General features: G+C 49.6%; 1 protein-coding gene across 1 annotated transcript in view; it reads left to right on the forward strand.

Moving 5' to 3' along the window:
* Window positions 1–20,580, forward strand: part of MARCHF4 (membrane associated ring-CH-type finger 4) — a 99,662-nt gene that overhangs the window by 65,705 nt on the left and 13,377 nt on the right. The window contains exons 2-3 of the mRNA XM_068543785.1: window positions 10,922–11,077; window positions 16,540–16,732. Coding sequence (XP_068399886.1) covers window positions 10,922–11,077; window positions 16,540–16,732 — 349 coding nt within the window. The remainder of the gene's footprint in view (window positions 1–10,921; window positions 11,078–16,539; window positions 16,733–20,580) is intronic.

Genomic DNA, 20,580 nt, shown 5'->3' on the forward strand with positions numbered 1-20,580 from the left:
CCTAGGAAAGGCCACTGCCCTCTCTGGGCTTCAGGTTTTTCAGTCTAAATGGAATATAATCTGAACAAAGTTCGTCATGAAGTAGAAATACAAGTCCTATACAGAGAAAGAATTGAAAAGCATTTCAATGTTTACTGCAGCCTCTTTAAAAAGCAGGCAGAGGAAATTATAGGGCAAAAATCTCCTTTTCCCCCTCATACTTCCCTTTCCTTGCTAAGCTCTCTATTACACAGATCATATTAGCCACTCTGCCCTCCTTCCCTGCGCTACCAAGAGCGTCGCAAAGCTCTCAGTTGGGCTATGAACACACAAATTCACAGCCTTACCTGAGAGAGGAGTAGTAGCTGTAAACACTCATAGCTTAAGACCTTTTCTTTACCCCACATCAGGGGGTAGAAACACATGCACGTGAGGGAAGAAGATTTGGGGAGGGAGGGGTCTTATGAAACACTGAGACATCTGGGTGGATGGAGAGCCGGGGTATCTGTTTTATCCTTCCCTCTCCCTGTAATAAGAAGGCAGTTAGCAGGAGGCGATTGAGTAATTGCCCTCACCTTGCCATTGACTTGTGCCCTTGGCTTGGCCTGACTTGTGGGAAGGAAAGAGAACACGGTGACCTGGAATCTCTGAAATTTCAGCCTGGTGGCCTGGAACCTTGGAAACAGGCCCAGCCCACTGCTGTATGCAAATAGCCCAATTCTGGCCAGCAAGGTTTATCAAAGTTATGCTTTTCTATTAAGTCAGGCAAAGGACTGAGGGCAAATCAGCCTTTAATTTTAGCTCTCTGGTAACAATGGCGATGGTAATGGTAAGTTGTACAGAAAGATACATGGACAGTATATGGCACATTTAGGTCATTAGAAATATGGATATGATTATGAATATGCACATAAAATATGACCTTCTTTCTTTCTGCCAGCCCTTGTGGCACTTGGTTTGTTTATTATGCTGATCATGTTTGACTTTACGGAATTGGATGTTATTTAAATTCAATTATTGTAAGGTTAAGTTCTTCTGTCTAGTACCAGTTGAGTAAATTTAGAGGCAGTTAGAGGGAATAGGTACATTTGTCTTATGACAGACATAAGGGAGAAAAGCACTGCAGGAATAAAATAATTATGAAAATAGAAAAACATGGTTTGGAGGGTTTGGTTTGGGTTTGTGTGTTTGTTTTCCATGTCTCATTTTGTATCCCTTTTTTTGAACTGATGAACAGGAAAGCTGGAAAATTTTCCATGAAGAGGGAGGCAGATTATGTGTGTGTGTGTGTGTGTGTGTGTTTGTGAAAGTAAGCTGCTGGTATGAGAGAACTAGAAATAATTATGCGGTTAATTGAATTCAGTGTAGATAACTAGAGCTCATTAAGGCCTTAAATCTTTTTTTTTTCTACTTAGTAATAGAGTCTTTCTTTTTTAAATCAAATTATCTTGCAACAATTCTCTATTTACTCTACCGGTATTGACACACTGTGGGTCTCCTAAAGCCAGGGTTTGGCCTTGGTGCCATTGAGAGGGGAAGTGAGAAGCTTGGGCCTGGCCTGGCTGGAAAGGGAGCGTGTAAAGTGCTATGGATGAGTGGCCAGAAATGGCTCCATCCAGAAAACAAATTGCTGCCTGTACACTGCCTGACACAACATGCAGAGAATTCAGAATGGCTTGTCTGTATATAATAATGGATTCTAGGGCCATGGCTATCTTTGAAGGTCATCATGTCAATCAGCCTGCCTCCCAGAGATAAGGGGGAAACTTGCTTCATCACCCTCCTGGACAGCAGAAGCCACACCCCCTCCTGTTTATCTACCACAACCTTTGCTGGTAAGAAGGTCCTCATGATAGGTCATCTTTCTTGATCCCAATTCCAGGGTACATTGACCTCTCTCCCGTCTGTGGAATCAAGAAATCACTGCCTGGTGTCCTGCAGGAAGAAGACACTGAAAGCTTCTAGGTTCTCCTTCTGTTCACTGGCCCCATCTGTGCTCCCCGTTTGTCTCCTCCCTCCCAGCTCTGTTCCCCCAACCCAGATCACAGCTACACAGATAGTTGGTCGATATCGCGGACCAGTTTGGTGGTGCCCATAAAGTTGGGAGGATGTGTTATGGATAAGCCTTCCTGTCAGCTGGTCCCCCAGAATATGTGGAGTCCCGAGAGTGGTACCAAAACAGTTCTTTGCTTTCCCTGTCAACTATCTTTCCTCATAGAGACTACCTAGGATGGACATTGAGGAGTCTCTACTTTCCTTGGCATTCCTCCTAATGCACCTCCACAATCTCAATCAACTTTCCTATTCCTGTGCCCATTCCTCCCACTCCAATACACACAGGTTCCACTCCACTCAAGAGGGGAAATTCTGATTTTAAGGCGTTGGGTCCTCTGAGTCTGCACAGTGGAGCATCTACAGAGCAAGTGAAACTTTCCTTATTAATACAGACCACATCTCAGAGGAAACTTTAATGCATTCCTATGCTTATAAAAATCTCTGTCTCCTTTTTTTTTTTTTAATTTGGCTATGCCACGCTGCTGGCGGGATCTTAGTTCCCTAACCAGGGATTGAACCTGAGCCCTTGGCAGTGAAAGCACCGAGTCCTAACCATTGGACCACCAGCGAACTCCCCAAAATCACTGTCTCTTAATTTTGACTTAACAAGTGTCTCCCCCTGGCCAAGGGTGGGAGTGAGAGGAGGGAGTGGGAGGAGGGAGTGGGAGGAGGGAGTGAGAGGGGGAGTTAGAGCCCCTCTGTCCCCCTCACCACCACATCAGTTAATACCTGGTGACTACTGCCTGGAATTGGGTTCGGAGGAGAGGGGCAAAGGGGAAAAGCATTTCCGCCGTTGCGTTTATACATTAACAGGGATTCAGCGAGGCCATCTCTCTTTGTCAGGGCTGGAAAGGTAAGGATCCGATGAACAAGGCTGCTGGGGGTGGGAGAAGGGATGGGAGGCAGGGGTCATGGGAGTGGGCAGAGATGCTGTGGGTGTGGGCAGCCCGATGGACAGAACTGGTTTCAGAGCCTTACCCTGCCTTTCTCTTGAGCAAGTAACAACCTCTCTGAGTGGGTACCCTCATAGAGTAAAGCAGGAGAAATAATTATTAGCCTCGTTCAGTTACTGAGGTAGTAGATGATATAATGTCTATAAAAGCACTTTGTTAGAACTGTGAGATGTCTATAACATTAGGATTATTAATAAGAAGGGAATCTTATTCAAAGGAGGGAGAAAGGAAGGAAAGAAATTGATCAGTGTTTGAAGTAGGTGAGAAGGTGGCCTTAGAGACAAGGAGATCAGCCATAACCTCTGTTATAACCCTTTCCATATTCGCCTAGCATTTACTGAGACCTTATTTTGTGCCAGGCAGGGTGCTAAATATATTTTCTTACTACCCTCCTCCCCCAGTTTCACAGATGAGCCATTTTATTTTAACAGAAAGGACCCTCAGTGCTGCCAGCAATTCTACTTACTTCTCTAGTCTAATCACTCTTAAAACTCTCCCAGATGACTATTTTATGCCAGTTCTCAGACCTCCAACACCTCCTCCACCACCTGCACTCTCAGTCCATGGCTTTGCTTAATCTAGAAAATGGAAGAAATAGGAAGAATACTTGCCAAATCCATGGTTAATTCTCAGTTCTTCTCCAACTGGACCCAACAGCAGCTTTTGACAGGGCTCCCTGTTTCCTGAAAGACTGTCTCCTTCTTCGGCTTTTGGAGCATTGCATTCTCTTCTCAGCCCACTGACCTTCCCTCTCAGGTTCTTCTGGTTCTTTCCCGTCTCCTAAGCTCCGACGTCTTGGCATCTTCCAGGAAGCAGCCCTGGTACCCCTCCCTTTTCCCACCTGCACGCACTCCTGGGCTCGTGGCTTTAAACACCATTTGTATGCCAGTGACTCTCAAAGGTATATCTTGAGGCTGGACCTCTCCCCTAAAGTCCAGACAAATACATATTGCCATCCCAATTTCATGTCTTCACTTGGATATTGAACAGGCATCTCAAAATTGACACATCTCCAAATGAGTTCCCAATCTACCCTCCAAAACCTGCCCCCCCTCAGTCTTTCCCATCTCGACTGAAGGCAACACTCCAGCCTTCTCACTGCTGAGATCTTCATCATCCTTGACTTTTCTCCTCTCATCTACCACACCCAATCCATCAGCAAATCTTAATATCTGTATCTTTGGGGCTTCCCTGGTGGTGCAGTGGTTTAGAATCTGCCTGTCAATGCAGGGGACACGGGTTCGAGCCCTGGTCTGGGAAGATCCCACATGCCGCGGAGCAACTGGGCCCGTGAGCCACAACTACTGAGCCTGCGCGTCTGGAGCCTGTGCTCCACAACAAGAGAGGCCGCAATAGTGAGAGGCCCGCGCACCGCAATGAAGAGTGGCCCCCGCTTGCCGCAACTAGAGAAAGCCCTCGCACAGAAACGAAGACCCAACACAGCCAAAAATAAAAATTAATTAATTAATTAATTTTAAAAAAAAGTAAATAACTGAGTATTTAAAAAAAAAAAATCTGTATCTTCAAAAATATACCCAGAAACTTCCTCAGAACTTCCATTGCTATCTTCAAAAATATACCCAGAAGTTTCTCAAAACTTCCATTGCTACCCTACTGGTCAAAAACACCATCACCGCTCACCTGGATTACAGCCTCCTGCTCCCTACTTGGCCCATACTTCCTCCTCGTCTATTTTCAATACAGCAGCCAGAAGGATCCTGTCACACGTGGTCAGATCATGTCGTTCTCCTCTGCTCAAAACAAGCTCATGATTTCCCATTTCCTTCACAAAAAATGCCAAGTCCTTAAAATGGCCCACAAGCCTTGTCTGACTTGTCCCCCATCCTTGATCCCCGTTATATCTCTGATCTCATGTCCTAATCGCTGTCCTTCCATTCACTCTAGCCCAGACACACCAGCCTCTCTGGTGTCCCTAGAACATGCTAGGTATGCTTCTGCCTCAGGGCCTTTGCACTTGATGTTCTCTCTTCCCAGCCCCATATACCTGCATGGCTTGCTCCCTCATCATCCTCAGGTCTTCACTCAAATGTCCCCATTTTTAGAATTTCAACTTTTCCCCTCCCTGGTTTTCCATTTTCCTTTCCCCTGCTTATTTTTCTCCATAGCACATAACAACATCTCAGGTACTTTTATAGTTTACTTGTTTATCGTCTTAAAACGTCTGTCCCTCTTGACTAGAGAATTTTGATTAGTAGCATTCACTGCTGTATCCCTGTCACCTAGAAAAGAACTTGGAACATACTAGACGTATATTTGATGAATAAACGAATGATTGAATGAGGCCCAGAGAGGTTAAGCAACTTGCCCAGGGTCACACAGATTATAAGAGCCTGGGTATACTCAAATCTGTCTGGGATTAGGGTCCAAGCTCTTAACCACCATGTTAGTCTCAATAAAGGGAAATGTCCCTAAACTGCACCCCAAGGCTATTGTTTCCTCTGTTCTGATCTCCCAGAGCTGCAAACTACAGCAGGACTGGGGCTGTCTTTGCTTCACTAGACTATTTTTTTCTTTCTGCTCAGTGGCAAGGATGCCTGGTGCCTATGTGGGTGGAAGGGGAAGTCTTTGGCTTACCTGCCACTGCCACGGCAACTAGGTAACCTAAGGACTCCAGAAGCAAGTCCTTTCAGATTGAGAGGGGAGAAAAATTGAAGCAAGGCAGAAATAAAAAGAAAGAAATCTGTGAATGGAGAAATGACTGGAGTCTTGTGCCTGCAGCTTGCTGTATTATTTGGCAGCAAGGAAAATCCATCCTGTTCTCTTCCCCACACGCCAGCTCAGCCACAGCCAAGGGCTATGGACAACCTTGTCCTGCCTCTAGCATGACCCCACTTAACCCATCCAAGCGGCCTCCTGTTCAGCCTCCCCAGGGAAAGAGGGCCCCCAAACACTCTCAGTGATCCCTGGTAACACAGAGGACAGTCCTGGGCCAGAAGGGAGACCTGTATCCCGACCCCTTACCCACCTCACCAGGGTGGACTCTCTTAGGCATTTCTTTTATCTCAACCTCCCTCTAGGCTTAGTTGACCCTTTACTTAAGGCATGGCTCCCGTCTTACCTATTTGATTGTCGGAGCATAGATTAGAGTTGTAGTAGAAAAAAACTATGAAACTAAAGTCCTTATGGAAAGGCGAGTTCGAATTGGAATATTTTCACAAGAGGACTTACTTGGGCCAGGCTCTGTGTCCAGCACTTTGCATGCATGATCTCACTCCACTCTTACAGCCAGGCTTTGAGGAGGTAAGAGTTGCCTGCAATGGAAAGATGAAGAAACAGAGCCTCACAGAGGTTAAGAGACTTGCCCAAGTTTGCACAGCCAGTAAGAGCTGAAGAGGCGTTTAAACCTAAGGACTTGGTCTCCCAAAACCATGCCCTTCACCCGTCCCTTACACTGTGTCCCATGGGGGCCCGGGGATTAGAGAAGATCTGTTTTTCTTGCCTTAGTCATTCCCAGGGTGGTCTCTGGGCCCCAAAGCTCCAAGCTGTTCATTGAGGAAGTGTCTGGTGCCCTTTGCATTTAATGAGCTGCTCTGCACTGCGGAGTTTGCTGAACACTGCAGACAAGTCTGTAATAATCCTCCAGCCCAAAGGCTGGACCCTCAGGAGCTGGGCCAGAGGGGCCTGTCCTCTGCCTTACCCTGGTGCCTGGCCAGCCAGTAAATGCACCTTTATTGTGGAACTATGACGTGCCCAGTCCTATGGGTCATGCAGGAGCACCCCAAATCCCAGAGGAAACAACTGAAGACTGACTAAGGGCCAAACTGTGGGTGATGACGCAGGGAGAGAGGATGGGTCTGTAGCTGGCAGTCATGGGAGACTTGGCGGAAGGGCTGGAGCTGGACCAGGGAGGGAGAGACACAGAAGAGACCCATAGGCACAGGTGCGGGAGGGACAGGAGGAGCCCACGTGCAAGGGGGGCATGAGCAGAGTGTGATGAGAAGTTCAGAGTCTGATGTCAGAAAGACCCGGCTTTACATTCTGGCCATGCCACTGGTTGGCTGAGTGACCACTTTTTTAAAAAAATTAATTTATTTATTTTATTTACTTATTTTTGGCTGCATTGGGTCTTTGTTGCTGTGCGCAGGCTTTCTCTAGTTGCAGCAGGCAGGGGCTACTCTTCTTTGCGGTGTACAGGCTTCTCCTTGCGGTGGCTTCTTTTGTTGCAGAGCATGGGCTCTAGGCGCGCGGGCTTCAGTAGTTGTGGCGCACGGGTTTAGTTGCTCCGCAGCATGTGGGATCTTCCTGGACCAGGGCTCAAACCTGTGTCCCCTGCATTGGCAGGCAGATTCCTAACCACTGTGCCACCAGGGAAGTCCCTGGCTGAGTAACTTTGAGTTGGTCATTTAACCTTTCTCTTCAATAGGGGTCTCTGTTATATTGAGAGATGTTTATCACCTCAATTTCCACGTTTCACCATTTTAACTTTCAATAGAGTTTACTGCAAAGAACACCTTCCTTCAGTCTAACCTGAACCTGGCTGTCTGTTGGCTCATTTCCATTTTTCCTTTCTTGAAGAAGCACAGGTTGACCAGTCAAAGACGGTACAGTGTCCAGGTTCAGGCCTCTTAGAAGCCCTAAACACAAAAAAGATTATGGCCCTCCTCCCCAATGTACATAAAAATATGCTAAATCATAAAATAAAAAACTTACGTGAATGCCAAGGTTAAAATAGCTTCTTTGCAGGTTTTTCTTTCTAAAATCCTGGATTGCTTCCTTCCTCGAAGTTAAACTTTTCTAACAGCTTTGGTGTCCTTGCTTTCTAATATTTGTGGCACCGAAAGCAAGTCCCTATCCTGCCTTTTGGGTTGTCTGGTGCCAAGGGAAAGCGTGGGGGACTGGGGGCTCCAGGGGAAACTGCATACCTTTGGCCTCTTGGCCTGTGGCCAGGCACTGGGACCAGGCCAGGTCATGCTCCCTCCTTCTCCAGATAACTCAGGGGCTCCAGTGATGGTCCCACATCCAGAGCCACGATGGAGAGCCCAGGTCTTGTTATCAGTTATGCCTGGCCAGCGGCTCTTCCTCCCTTGTCTCATGGCTGCCGTTTGGAAAGCAAGGAGAACAGCCTTTGCTGTTGCTTGGCACCGTTGCCAGGGACCGGAAGTAATGTCTCTTACTTGATTGGCAATTTGACATGGCTGCTTAACAACCCGATTAATCAAACCCAGCTCATCCTTTAGAGTTAACGAGCCTAAGAAATACTGCCATGAATAATGAGGGCTTTTGCCTCTCCCTCAGCACCTCTCCGCAACCTCCCCCTCCTATTTTTTTCTCAGAACCACACAGCAGTTTCTCAATACCAAGGGCCTCAATGGCTGTGGTGAGTGCCCGGCAATGTGGGCATCTCCTGCCTGCTCTGCTTCTCTCCCTGGAGCCACCGCTGCCCACCTGGAGCCAGAGGCTGGCCATGTCCTAGAGGAGCAAAACCTCTTATACATCAAACAGCTGTGTGTGCACTGCACTGTTAAAGTTGGATAGAGTGTGGGATTTCCCTGGCGGTCCAGTGGTTAAGACTCTGTGCTTCCACTGCAGGGGGCGCAGGTTCGATCTCTGGTCGGGGAACTCAGATCCCACATGCCGCGGGGCACGGCCACAAACAAAAAAAAGTGGGATGGATTGTCTAATTGTTCCAGGCACTGTACTAGGTGCTAAGGGTGCAAAGATGGATATAAGATACATATTGCTTCTGTGAGGGGTCACAGTGTAGTGACCCAGAAACACATGGGGAAGTGCTCTCACAGTGGGCATAGGAAGGCTCCAGGCCTTCAGCCACAGTGAGGGGGCCTGTCAACACTGGAGGATCAGAGTGGGGAACCAAGGAGGACTTTATGGGGATGAGGCAGCCTGAGCATTTCTGCCACCATGTTCCTTCATTGTACATATATACAGGGAGTGCTGGGCACTGCGTGAGATGCTGGGGTCCCAAGGTCAACAAGATGGACATGGTTCCTGTTCTTATGGAGTGGGCAGTCTCATCTCCGTTCCTCAGGGCCAGGCAGGAAACCTGGGCAGACGCCTGACTTATGTTTTCACTCACTCAAACACAAAGATTGTTGAGGACCTGCTGAGAGTAGGCTAGGTGCTGGGGGAATGGGGTGCAAAGATGAATGACGTCCCCCATACCTGCCTTCCAGGGCTCCTCTGGGAGGTAGACAGGCATATGCAGAGAGCCTCATAAGGTTGTGCTGATACGGCCCTCAGTGATCAAGGCATTGCACTCAACCTAGAGAAATCAGGGATGACTCCCTGTAGGAGGTGGCTTTGGAACCATCATGAAGACAGAGAAGCAGTTTGACAGGTATACCAGGTGCCAAAGGACACTCTAGAACACATCCAGGCCAAGGGGCAGTCTTTGAATGATACAAGTTGAAGTGAAAGGAAAGGATGATTCCAAGCATCTTGGGAGGAAATGGCTGGTTCTACAGTCTACAGCCAAGAGCGTGATTAAATATACAAATGAAGCTCTGTAACTTATAGGTCAGGAGCTCCTGTGCCTGCTTATTCAAAGTTGGGAACAAGATGTGGTTTCCTGAATAGTGAAATCCCCAAACTAACAGAGACATGGCTTAAGTGGCCATATCCCAAATACATCAGCGTGGGGAGTAGGGAATGGGGCTGTGCACGGCAGCTCCTGGATCCTTTGATAGGAGTGAGGCAGAAGACATTTTCCCAAAATAGATGAGTAGGGGGAGGGAGGGCATAGGAAGTAAGGAAGGGGGAGGCCACGGGATAGATCAGAAGGGATCACAGGTTGGGGAGTTGGATGGGCCCCCGCTGCTAAAGTCCCTGAGAAGGTATATGAAGGCATTGGGTAGACAGGATTCAGCAAGAAGAAATGATAGACCCTGAGTGAGGAGGGAGAAAAAGAACACACAGGGGGAGAGAGGGGAAAGGGAGGGGAGAGGAGAGAAGAGGAGTCAGGGAGGGAGGCTCAAGGAGGCACCCTGGGGCCGCAGCATCAGGCCCAGCAGGAAGCAGACGCAGGCTTCAGTCGTGGTCATGGGACGTATGGTCGCAGCGTGCTCTGGAGACTGAGCCCAGCTCTGCGGTCCACTCACAAGGGGCTTCAAATCCAGCCACCGTCTTTGCCTCCCTGCTTCGAGGCCTGCCCCAGGCTGGGCTTCCCAGTCACTCCCAACCAGGCCCGAGGGACGTGCCCAGAGGGCCCCAGGCCTTCAGAGAGGGCACCTGCCCAGCCTCCTAGGTCCCCAGGATTCAGGCCTGCCTGCTATGTTTTTGTCACTCTGGGACCAGGGGCAAGAGGCTTCACAGAGGGGACCTGGGTCTCTACTGGCTGTCCTTCAGAAGAGTGCGAAAGCTCAGGACCAGAGCTCCGGACTTAGGCAAAATGATCCTCACAATATACTGTATTCAAATCTTGGATTCGCTGTTGACATTTGACTATGGGGAGATTTTACATTAAGAAGTGTCACCTAGATTCCCACATGTACAGCTGATAATGGCTGTCCCTTTCACTGGGGTCTGGGCCCTCCAATCCGTCCTAATCCCCACCAGCTGGCTTCTGTCACTTGTGTTGCCTGTCTGGCCCTGAGAGCACTTGAGTTTGAGACCCCTGGCTGAGCCTTTAAAGAGAAGCCTATCTAGGCTGACACCCCCTTTGGATGGCAGAGGGCTTCCGCAGAAATCCCCCGACTCATTTCCGCAGAAACCCTAGGACTTGGGCAGTACCGAGTAGGACCCGGGCTCAGAATTGTTAGCTGACTTCATGGAAGCTGGGGATCTGGAGCCCAGGCCTCCCCCCTAGTGTCTGGGGCCTCCCAACTAAGCCTGTGGTCTGGCCTGCCCCGAGACGGGGAGGGCTGGGGGGCAAACCAGCACTCAGGCGGCCAGACCCCCAACGCCACCCCCAGACGGCGGGGCTCGGGCCTCACCACCCTCCGCCTCTCTCCCTGCAGGGGGAGCTGCTGAGCCCGTGCCGCTGCGACGGCTCGGTCAAGTGCACGCACCAGCCTTGCCTCATCAAGTGGATCAGCGAGCGGGGCTGCTGGAGCTGCGAGCTGTGCTACTACAAGTACCACGTCATCGCCATCAGCACAAAGAACCCTCTGCAGGTACAACCGGGGGCTGCCCGCTGGGACGCTGGGGCTCCGTCCCGGGGTTTCCCACACCCCCTGCTTTTCGGCGGGAGGACGACTTCACCTTAGAGTCTGGGCGGTTTGGAGAAAAAGAACGAGATGGGCCAGGTGGGCGAGACCGCGGATGGCAACCCGGCAGGAGGGGGTGAAAGAATTTTTGTGTTTTCTCTTAAGCCTCAGCCAGAAGAGGAGAAAGGGATTGGGGCCAAGAGAGAGAAATAGATACAGGAGTAAAGAAATGTGGAGAATCAGATGGAAGAGAGAGAATAAGTAAGCTAATTGGATGACTGAATGAATGGATGAAATCAGAAAGATAAGGAAAAGGAATAGGAAGAAAAGAGGGGAGGGAGGGAAGGAGGGAGGAAAAAAACAAGAAAGAAAGACCGGAGGACAGACGAGTGCAGGAGGGGAAAAAGATAGGGTGGGAGGGTGAGGAGAAAGACAGTGATAAAGCTAAGGGCGTAAAAGAAGAGACAAAGAGAGAGGAGACTCAGTGGTACTTCCCAAACTTGAATGTATCATTCACCGGGAACCTTGACGAAACACAGACTGTGATTCAGGCGTGTGGGGTGGGGCCTGAGAGCCTGAGTCTCTAACGAGCTATCGAATGATGCTGATGTTGCTGAAGGATGGCCATAGACCATCCTTCCTGTGACAAGGGACTAGAGAAAAACGGAGCAGAGACAGGAGAGGGAAGCAGAGGAAAGGAGAAGAGGGGGCAAGAAGGGAGAAAGAAATGGGAGAGACTCTGAAGAGCTGTCTGCGAAGGGCAAGGGCAGGAGGGCCAGGGCTCGGGTGGGCTCTGCGAAACAGCTTCACACAGGGCTGGACCTGTCAGAACTGAGGGGGCCCCCCCACCGTCCTCCCCGACCCCTCCCGCCCTGCCCCGGACACATCCATCACCCCCAAGGAGCTGGCAGGCCCTGCACCGCGTCGTAAATCCTCCAAATCACACAGCTCCCCCTGCGAGGCACCCACAGAGAGAGAGAGCGCTTTGCTTCTGAAAATACCTCCACACACGCATGGTCAGACAGTTAAGCTGCCACGTAATCAATTAACCAGCACGCTAGTGAGGGTGGGAACTCCAGCAGCTTGGCACCGTTGTCTCTCTCCTCCTCTCCGAGGGGGTGGGAGAGTCAATCCTGCAGCCCCAGGAGGGCGAGTGCTCTGGGGGTGATGGTGGCATAGGATCTTTGCGTGAAGGGCAGCTGGAAACACCTGGAGTTGCAGTGTCCACTCATGCGGGCCAGGGGGGAGGCTTATTTCCGGAAGGAGGCATTAGAGCCCCCAGGCACCTCGGCCATCCTGATAGTGTACCAAGGGGTCAGAATAAGAAGTGCTTCTCCCTGCGCTGGTCCCATCTTTAGCCATTCATTCCCAAATCTTGAAGTGTCTTAAAATAGCAGTGCCGTGAGGCAGCTGACTCCACGCCCTGGAGTGCCTTAACGCTTCCCTTCCTTCTCAGCTGATTCAAACCTTGGAAAAGGGTCAGAGTCCAAACCCACAAGCCCACTCCCCAAGTGCCCCCTTGGCTCCGCCCTTGGCTCATAAACAGGAATCAGCCCTTGACACAAAAAATGAAGAACCATTTAGGGATAACTTTTTCCTGGGGGTAAAGAAAAGAAAAGGTCATTCTAATCTCATAAGGGCGGTAAGCAGATGGCAGTATTGACAAATTTGATCTATGGCTTTATTCTTAAGTTTCTACCGTGTCTTTAACTGTGAGTTTTTAGTCACTGGAGACTCTCTGATTCTGTTACTTCTGGATTGTGAGTGGACCATTGCAGTCAATGGTGTGTGCTCAGTAAATGCCATTTCACTTTTCCAGATAGTACCAGAAGAAGGATGTAGTCTGGACCAGCAGCAGTGTTTTGTGACTGTGGCCCAGATTGTCCCAGTTGCATGTCCTGGGCTCGGGCTCAGCCAAGTGTGAGACGGCTGCTTGCTCAGCCATGGTGGGGCAACTTCTGCTCTCCCAGGCCAGCCCGACCATCTGTGGTACAGGATGGAGCAGGCAGGCCCTGCCACGAGTGAGCAGAGCAATGGATGGGGTGCCGGAGCTACCTCTGCCGTCAGAGTAGGAAAGTTTCTTCCAGGTCTCAGATCTCTCACCTCTTGTTTCATGCCCCATACAATGCTGTGAGAAAGAGTGGACAGGACAGCACGTTATTTCAGTGACCTTCTGCAAGCTCTGTTTCTAGAAAGAGCCCCTTGAGAAAGGGGACATTTCAGGGTAGCCTTGTGGTCTCAAGGTTCTGTGGCTGCTTCTCACCCTCTTTGCTACACCTGAACTACAATCGTATTAATGAGCATTTAGTTAGTGCTAACTGGGGACCTGTCACTGTTCTAGGTATTCCCATATATTATGACATTTAATACTGAAAACAACCCAATGTACTATTATTATTCCCAGTTTACAGATGAGACAGTAGAGGCACAGAGGGGTCAGCAGTTTGTCCAAGGTCACCCTGGTGGAGCAGAGTTACATCCAAGGGGTCTGACTTCTGAGTCTGGCCCTTAACCTCTACCCTGCAGTGCCCAGCACGGAGTTTGCTAAGCACAGTTATAAGTAGCCCCACCTTGACATGCATAGCTGTACTTTTGCTGAAACATGATGAAGAACAGAAATGATGGCAGCGTGTACCCTTCAGAGCACTGATTAATTTCACTTAACCATCACAATACTCTAGGAAGAAGGAGGGACCAATTACCTCCACTTTTTGGAAGTCTTGATGATTTTTTTTTTTTAATAATTTTTTCGGGGTAAATTTATTTATTTATTTATTTATTTTTGGCTGCGTTGGGTCTTTGTTGCTGCGCGAGCTTTCTCTAGTTGTGGCGAGCCGGGGCCCCTCCTCACTGTGGTGCGCGGGCTTCTCATTGCGGTGGCTTCTCTTGTTGAGGAGCACAGGTCCTAGGGGCACGGGCTTCAGCAGCTGCAGCACACGGGCTCAGCAGTTGTGGCTTGCAAGCTCCAGAGCACAGGCTCAGTAGTTGTGGCGCACAGGCTTAGTTGCTCCACGGCATGTGGGATCTTCCTGGACCAGGGCTCGAACCCGTGTCCCCTGCATTAGCAGGTGGATTCCCAACCACTGCGCCACCAGGGAAGCCCCTTGATGATTTATTGACTTCTCCTAGGTCACAGTCCACAAGTTGGAGAAGAGCTGGGCTAGGATTGGGTCGCCTGGCCCTTGCTCACTTCCCCTTCCTGTTATAAGGAAGGAATCATCCCGTCTTCACAAGCTTTCCTCTTTGTCTCTCCATTTGCAGCACAGCAGGGCACGGAGAAGTCTCAGGACGCTGCGATCAGGATCTCGCTGGGGACGAAGCTCTGGGGGTCTGGCGGTGGCAGAGCCTGGTGCCTCTGGAGCCCTTCTCCCCTTCCCAGCCTCCCTGGGAGACTGCAGAGCTCTCCTGTCCTCTGCTTTCTCCTTGCCGCTCTGTGGAGCCTCCCGTCGGACAGACAGGAGGAGAGACTTGTGCATATCACCCCGTCCTGCTCTTTCTTCTTCCTGCTTCAAATTGTAGTCGGGAGCACTGTTTAGTTTCCTCAGGTGGCTTAGGGGCTGGTAGGAAGGGGCTTTAGGGATTAAGGGGAGCTTCCTGTGCCTCTCCATTTGGGGTTTTTGAAGTCTGGAGCAGAAAGGGAGGGTATTGATGTCACAGTGGTGGAAACGGAAAGCTCAGTCAGGAGCGCTTCACAGACCGTGAGGCAGGCTCTGGAAGAAGCATTTGTCATCTATGAGAGGAGTCGGTCGGATCAGGCCATCTTCTGGAAAATGCCTTTGTTGTGTGTAACCCTAGGCTGGAGAGTGGAAAATCTAAAGGCCCAATTACCTGTGATGGGATGCGATCTGTATAATTAAGTGCAAAGGCTAATGTCCTACATCTAGACTAGCAAGCAAAATGTTTTCCAGTGGTTACAGCTCCTTAGGGGCCTCTGGTCAGTCCTGGCTGGAGCCAGAATCAGTGCTTCCATCCAGGCCATTTAATGTGTAGGGAGGGCTCACTGTTGACAGAAGGAAGGTTGTCCGCCTTTCCTTGAGAGTTCTGAAATGCCTCTGAAATGCCTCCTGCAATGTCTCCTGAAATGCCTTCTGGGGGTGCTCTCTGCAGGGCATTATGCAAACTGCTACAGTCAGGAGATTGTCCTTCCCTCCACCTTCCCAAACCAGATCCTGTCTCTTCCCTTCTTAAAACTGTTCAAGAGCATCATGTTTACTCTTATGATAAAGTCAAAAATCTGTGCATGTTCTTCAAGCTCCCACGTGTTCTTCCCTTCTTATTTTCCCAGTCGTCTCACCCCATACTCCCTGCTCTCTGCTCCGCCCTCTCTGGTCTTCTTCCAGGTTTTCATGTTCACCATGCTTTCTTCTGTCACAGGGCCTTTGCACATGCTCTTCCCTCTGCTGGAGCATGCTTCCCTCGTCTCTTTGCCCAGTAAATTCCCAGTCAACTCATTACTTCCTCTGGGAAGTGAAATCCCCTACTGTAGGCTCTCACATGCCATGTACCTCCCTTTCTTACTCCAGATGGATTGCTGTAGTAATAATTATTTGGTTGTCTGTGTTCCCTAGATGAAAAGCCCCATGCAGGCAGAAGTCTTGTATGTTTTTGCTTACTGCTTTGTCTTCAGCACTTAGCAGGATGCCTGGCACACAGAGAATACCCAGTACATATTTGCTGAGCAAGAGCATGAATAAATTCCAAACTAAAATCCAACTCATGGCTCATCTAGGTCTATGCTACCTGGACCAGCCATAGACTCATAGAATTTTGGAGTGGAAACCCACCCACATCCTAGCCTTCAACCCATCCATCAATACTGCTGTTAGCATAGTGCTTTTTTCTGTTTAAAAAAACCCTGAAATCTCAGTGTCCATATACGGTCAGTAAATTATACTGTTTTTCTTACCTCTCCCCCACATCCTGTGTCCTCTCTTTGTCTGTTGAATTGGTAATCTCTAGCATGTATATTAAATGACATGCCAAGTGTTGTTGTAGAAAACAAGTGAAAAAAAGAAAAAAAAAAAAAAAAAAGGCCTGTGCCCTCTCAGCACCTGTTCGTGAGAAAATAATATGTTGCTCAGAAAAGAATATTCTGGGGACCCGGAACACCACCTACACTCTGCATTTCCACTGTTTCTGTCTGTATCCTCATCAACCACAAAGGCCTTCCTTCCCAGCCATGCCCGCCCAGAACCCACTCCCTGTAATGACTTCTGATCATTTAGTGTGATACAGGTTTCCTCCACATCAAAAGCACAGTGTCAGCCTCAGAAACTTGCAAAAATAGCCATCTCATGACAAGTTGGAAAGCCCAGGTTTAAATCCAGAGGCGAGAGGCTGGGACAGCAGAAGGAGGAGGGATGGGAATGGGACGGACATGGGGTAAGGGCATCCAAGCAGCTGCTAACCCGCCATTCTCTTCTCTGCAGTGGCAGGCCATCTCTCTGACAGTCATTGAGAAGGTTCAGATTGCAGCCGCCATCCTGGGTTCCCTCTTCCTCATCGCCAGTATCTCTTGGCTCATCTGGTCGACCTTCAGCCCCTCAGCAAAATGGCAGCGCCAAGACCTCCTCTTCCAGATCTGCTACGGGATGTATGGATTCATGGATGTGGTGTGCATAGGTGGGTCTGGGGCTGGTCTCTACCGGAAATGGGGAGCTGCATGCTGATGAATTAGACATATCCCTCAGGGTCCCTCCCTCTTGAAGGTCAAAGCAGAGATGGCACCAGGCTTGAGACCTGTGAGCTCAGGAGGGGCCAGTGGCTTAGATTTGAGGGGTGAGTAGGGAGTAAGAGGAGGCAGAGCAAAGGAGGAAGATCTAGGTCTTTCCCAAGCAAATCTGCCCTTCCCACTTGAAGATAAGAATAAGGAGCCTTGTCCTAAAAGTATCTGAGAAAGGTAGGTTGGTCAGTCTACCTGCCTCAAGCAAGTTTTGGAAGGCCTCTTATCTGTTGTGTGCACCACCGTTGCCAAGTCATGACAAAGGATGCCTATACATTTAATTCCGTTCTCTTCACAGCAAGATGCCCAGAAACAGCCATGATGATACCTGCTCCCTTTTTTCCCAGGTTTCTTTAAGCCTATTAATGCCCAAGCTTTCTCTAGCCTAGTGGTTTACAAAGTGTATATAGTTCTGGGGTTCCACACACAACTTCAGGAGCCACTTTTAGGAGTGGAGAATGAAATGCTATACAGACAGGCTCTGAAACTTCACCCCTGCTTCACCCTGAGCTTCTGCACTTTCATCTGTTTATATATGTGTCTGTTCCAGGTAAGGTTTTGTTTTAAAACCTTCAGTGTTTTAGCAAAAGGTTGGAAACCCACCACTGCAGTTCCTGCTTGTTCCCTTACACCATTCCCAAATGTACGTTCCCTCCTCTTCCATTATGTTAGGTTGGTTGGTGGAGGGCTCTTTGTTTTTCCCAACAGATGACTGTGGCTGTCAGCTCTGAAGTCTTCATCCAAGTGACTGAGGAGGTGGGGAATGATCCCCGTTTTCTCTGAGTGAATGAAGCATGCTTAAGCCCTGGTCATACACCCCAACCTGGACCTCTCAGGTTACCCCCTAGGCTGCAGCACTGAGAGTACCAGAGTTCCACAGTTGTCCTCGCCGCACATCAGTTTGTGTATTATGTCAAATATGCTACACTACTCTGTTTGGCAAGAAGACATCTATTAGCTAGAATTGGGCTGAGAGGGTGTTCATTTTCTTTGGGGTCCTTTAATACTGGGAATCAGAGAGGCCTGGAGAATTGCATACTGATTACAGCAGCCAGAGACCAGTGATGCTGGAACTTGTAAACTTGTCTAAGCATCTTGCTGCCTCTCCCTGCTGGCTAAACCAGAACCTCCACCCCCAAGTTCAAGAGCCTTTTAATTACGGCACGTAGGCAGTGAAAGAAACAGACCGCCCAGGCTTGGAGGCCTGTGGAAGAGAGAGGACTGTGGATGGGGAGAAATTTGACTTTGAGGCATTCTAATTTAGTTCCCTCTCCTACCAGACTCCTTTCCTACTCCTGCTGAGGCACAGGCTGTTGATGCCAAAAACCAGGTGTGTCTCCATATGGAGGTGTGTGGCTCTGGCATGGAGGGGGAAGCAGTGGAAGCCTTCCCATAGGGGCCCTTCCAGCTGCCCTTCATTCTCCTTCAGGCAGGCTTTTGATCAGTCCCTGGTGCGCGCATCTGTGAGACATGCTTTCCTGTCACATGGTGTATGAATCAGCTTTGGCTGCAGTAACAAACAACTCTAAAGTCGCACTGCCTCACAACAAGCATTTATGTCCCATTCATGGGTCTGCAAGATGGTTTGGTTCTGCTGGGCTTGGCTGGACTTAGCTTCTGACTGTGTATTAGGTTCAGGCCGTCTCCTCATGTTGGGGCCCAGGCTAAAGGAGCAGGGAATACTGGGGTGTATTCTTCTAGCCAAGCGCAGGAGCACAGGAGTATGGGTGGAAACCCGCAGTGCTTCTCAGAGCTTCTGCTCAGTACTGGCACCCTGTCCCTTCTGCCCACAGCCCATGGGCCAACGAAATCACCCATAAGCTCCTCCCCTGGAGGGAGCGTGGGTGAGAGAGAGGAGCATAAATACCATCTCCCAGTCAGGGCTCCATAGATTTGAAAACGGAGAGAACTGGACATAGAAGAGAATTGGTCATGTGATCGACCAGTGCAACTCCCTTGTTTTGAACCTGAGAGAACAGGGGCCCAGGGAAGGGAAGTAATCTTCTCAAGATTGCTCAGCTGGGATTAGAAGCAAGGTCTCCCAACTGGCGGTCTAACGCTCTTTCCGTTATCCTCGCATCAGATACCAGGAATCCCGCAGAGTCACTTATGGAGTACCGACAGATGCCACCTATGGCTTTGAGCGCACCTGGGCCCACTTACAGGCGGGGCCTTCACCGCAGGCCTGCTCCCTGGGGCTCTGAGCCGCCCAGCACCCCTCCTCTGGCCTGCCTGGTGCTCATGGTGTCTCCCCTGGGGAGGGCTCCTCAGCACCATCTCCTCTGTCTCTTCCTGGCTCCTCTATCTACCTGCCTCCCCCCGGCCCACTTTCCTCTCTCTTCTTGTGTACATGTGGCACTCAGTCACTCCATTTATGGGAGAAGCCGAGTGAGCCATATACTGCGGGTTTTCACAGTGTTGTCCTTCCTTCCAAGCTTTCAGGAAAACATCATTGCCCAGGTGTACAGCCACACCAGGAACTCTCCATTCTGCTCTGGCAGCCAGTGATCGCGTGGAGACAGCCGTCGGACGGAAGGGGAATGCATAGGGACCCTAATCGCTTTTGGTGCCATCCAAAAGTGGTCAGAAATATTTATATTTAGACTATCTCACCTTTAAAAAGTTCAGACTGCTCTATTATTTTATTGATCCTAACTGGAGCTAATTCTGTTTCAGAAGCATGTCCCCAGGGGCCATGATTATTCCTCCCATTTTTCAGACGGTGAAACTCTGAGGCTGAAGAATTTGTCTTAGGCTAATTCAGGCAGCACGGTGGGGCTCTCAGTTCAGGGTTTTTTGTTTTTGTTTTTTTTAGGAGATGCTGTCCCTAGGAGAAAATGCTGGGAGACAAAGTTAAAAAGGGAGTAATATGTGATGTAGTTAAGAGAGTGGGAGGTGGCAGGCAGGAGCTGGAATGCACACATTCTTGTGCTGGTTGTGATGATGATGATTTTGATGATGATGATGATGATCAAGAGTAATGATGGTGGTTGTAAAGGTGAAGTTCAAGTACGAGACACTTCTTCTCCTCTGCCATGTTCTGGTCAGTTGGCATGTGGGGGGGAACACACAGCACTGCAAAAGTGGGTGTAAAAATATCAGCTTTTCAGGGCTCTCTGGAAGGGAAAATCAGGCGGAGCCTCTTTATTTTTAGGCTCGACTAGACGTTCAGACTCACGGAACTACAAGAGAGCATGTTTGGCACCCGATCCACTTAGAGGAATGCAGGCCAGGACCCATAGCCTCCATAAGGCAGGTCCAGCTTACCTCTGCAGGCAAGTCCTCCCCACACTCCCTATCTTAGTCTAGGGCTAGTCTCTCAGCCCCCAAATGATTGTTCAGAAACAAGGAGATGAGATCCACAACAGTGGGTCCCATCTTGGCCTAGTTTCCAGGGTCCCCGCAAAAGTCACACTTATTCACCAGAATCACTGGACTCAGAAAGCCCAATGCTACAGCCTCCCAGCTGTATTCATGGTAAAGCACCCACCCGTCAGGGGTCACCTCCAACTTAGGCAAGGTTATAACCCAGCTGACACTCCACCTTCGTCAGATTTTCAGGGGAAACAAACCAGAATACCAACCCAGGGTCCAGTCTGTTCCTCTAGAAGGAGAGTGTGCCATAATTTCTCTCCTACACTTCCTGCCTCCATTCATGAATCTGGACTTCTGGCCTGATTCACTGAACCGATGGAAGGCAGAGAAGCTAGAACAGGGCCAGAGACCAGGCTGGGCCAGCCAGGAGGAG

This window comes from Eschrichtius robustus, chromosome 5 (genome assembly GCF_028021215.1).
Source record: "Eschrichtius robustus isolate mEscRob2 chromosome 5, mEscRob2.pri, whole genome shotgun sequence".
In the NCBI taxonomy this organism is placed as follows: domain Eukaryota; kingdom Metazoa; phylum Chordata; class Mammalia; order Artiodactyla; family Eschrichtiidae; genus Eschrichtius; species Eschrichtius robustus.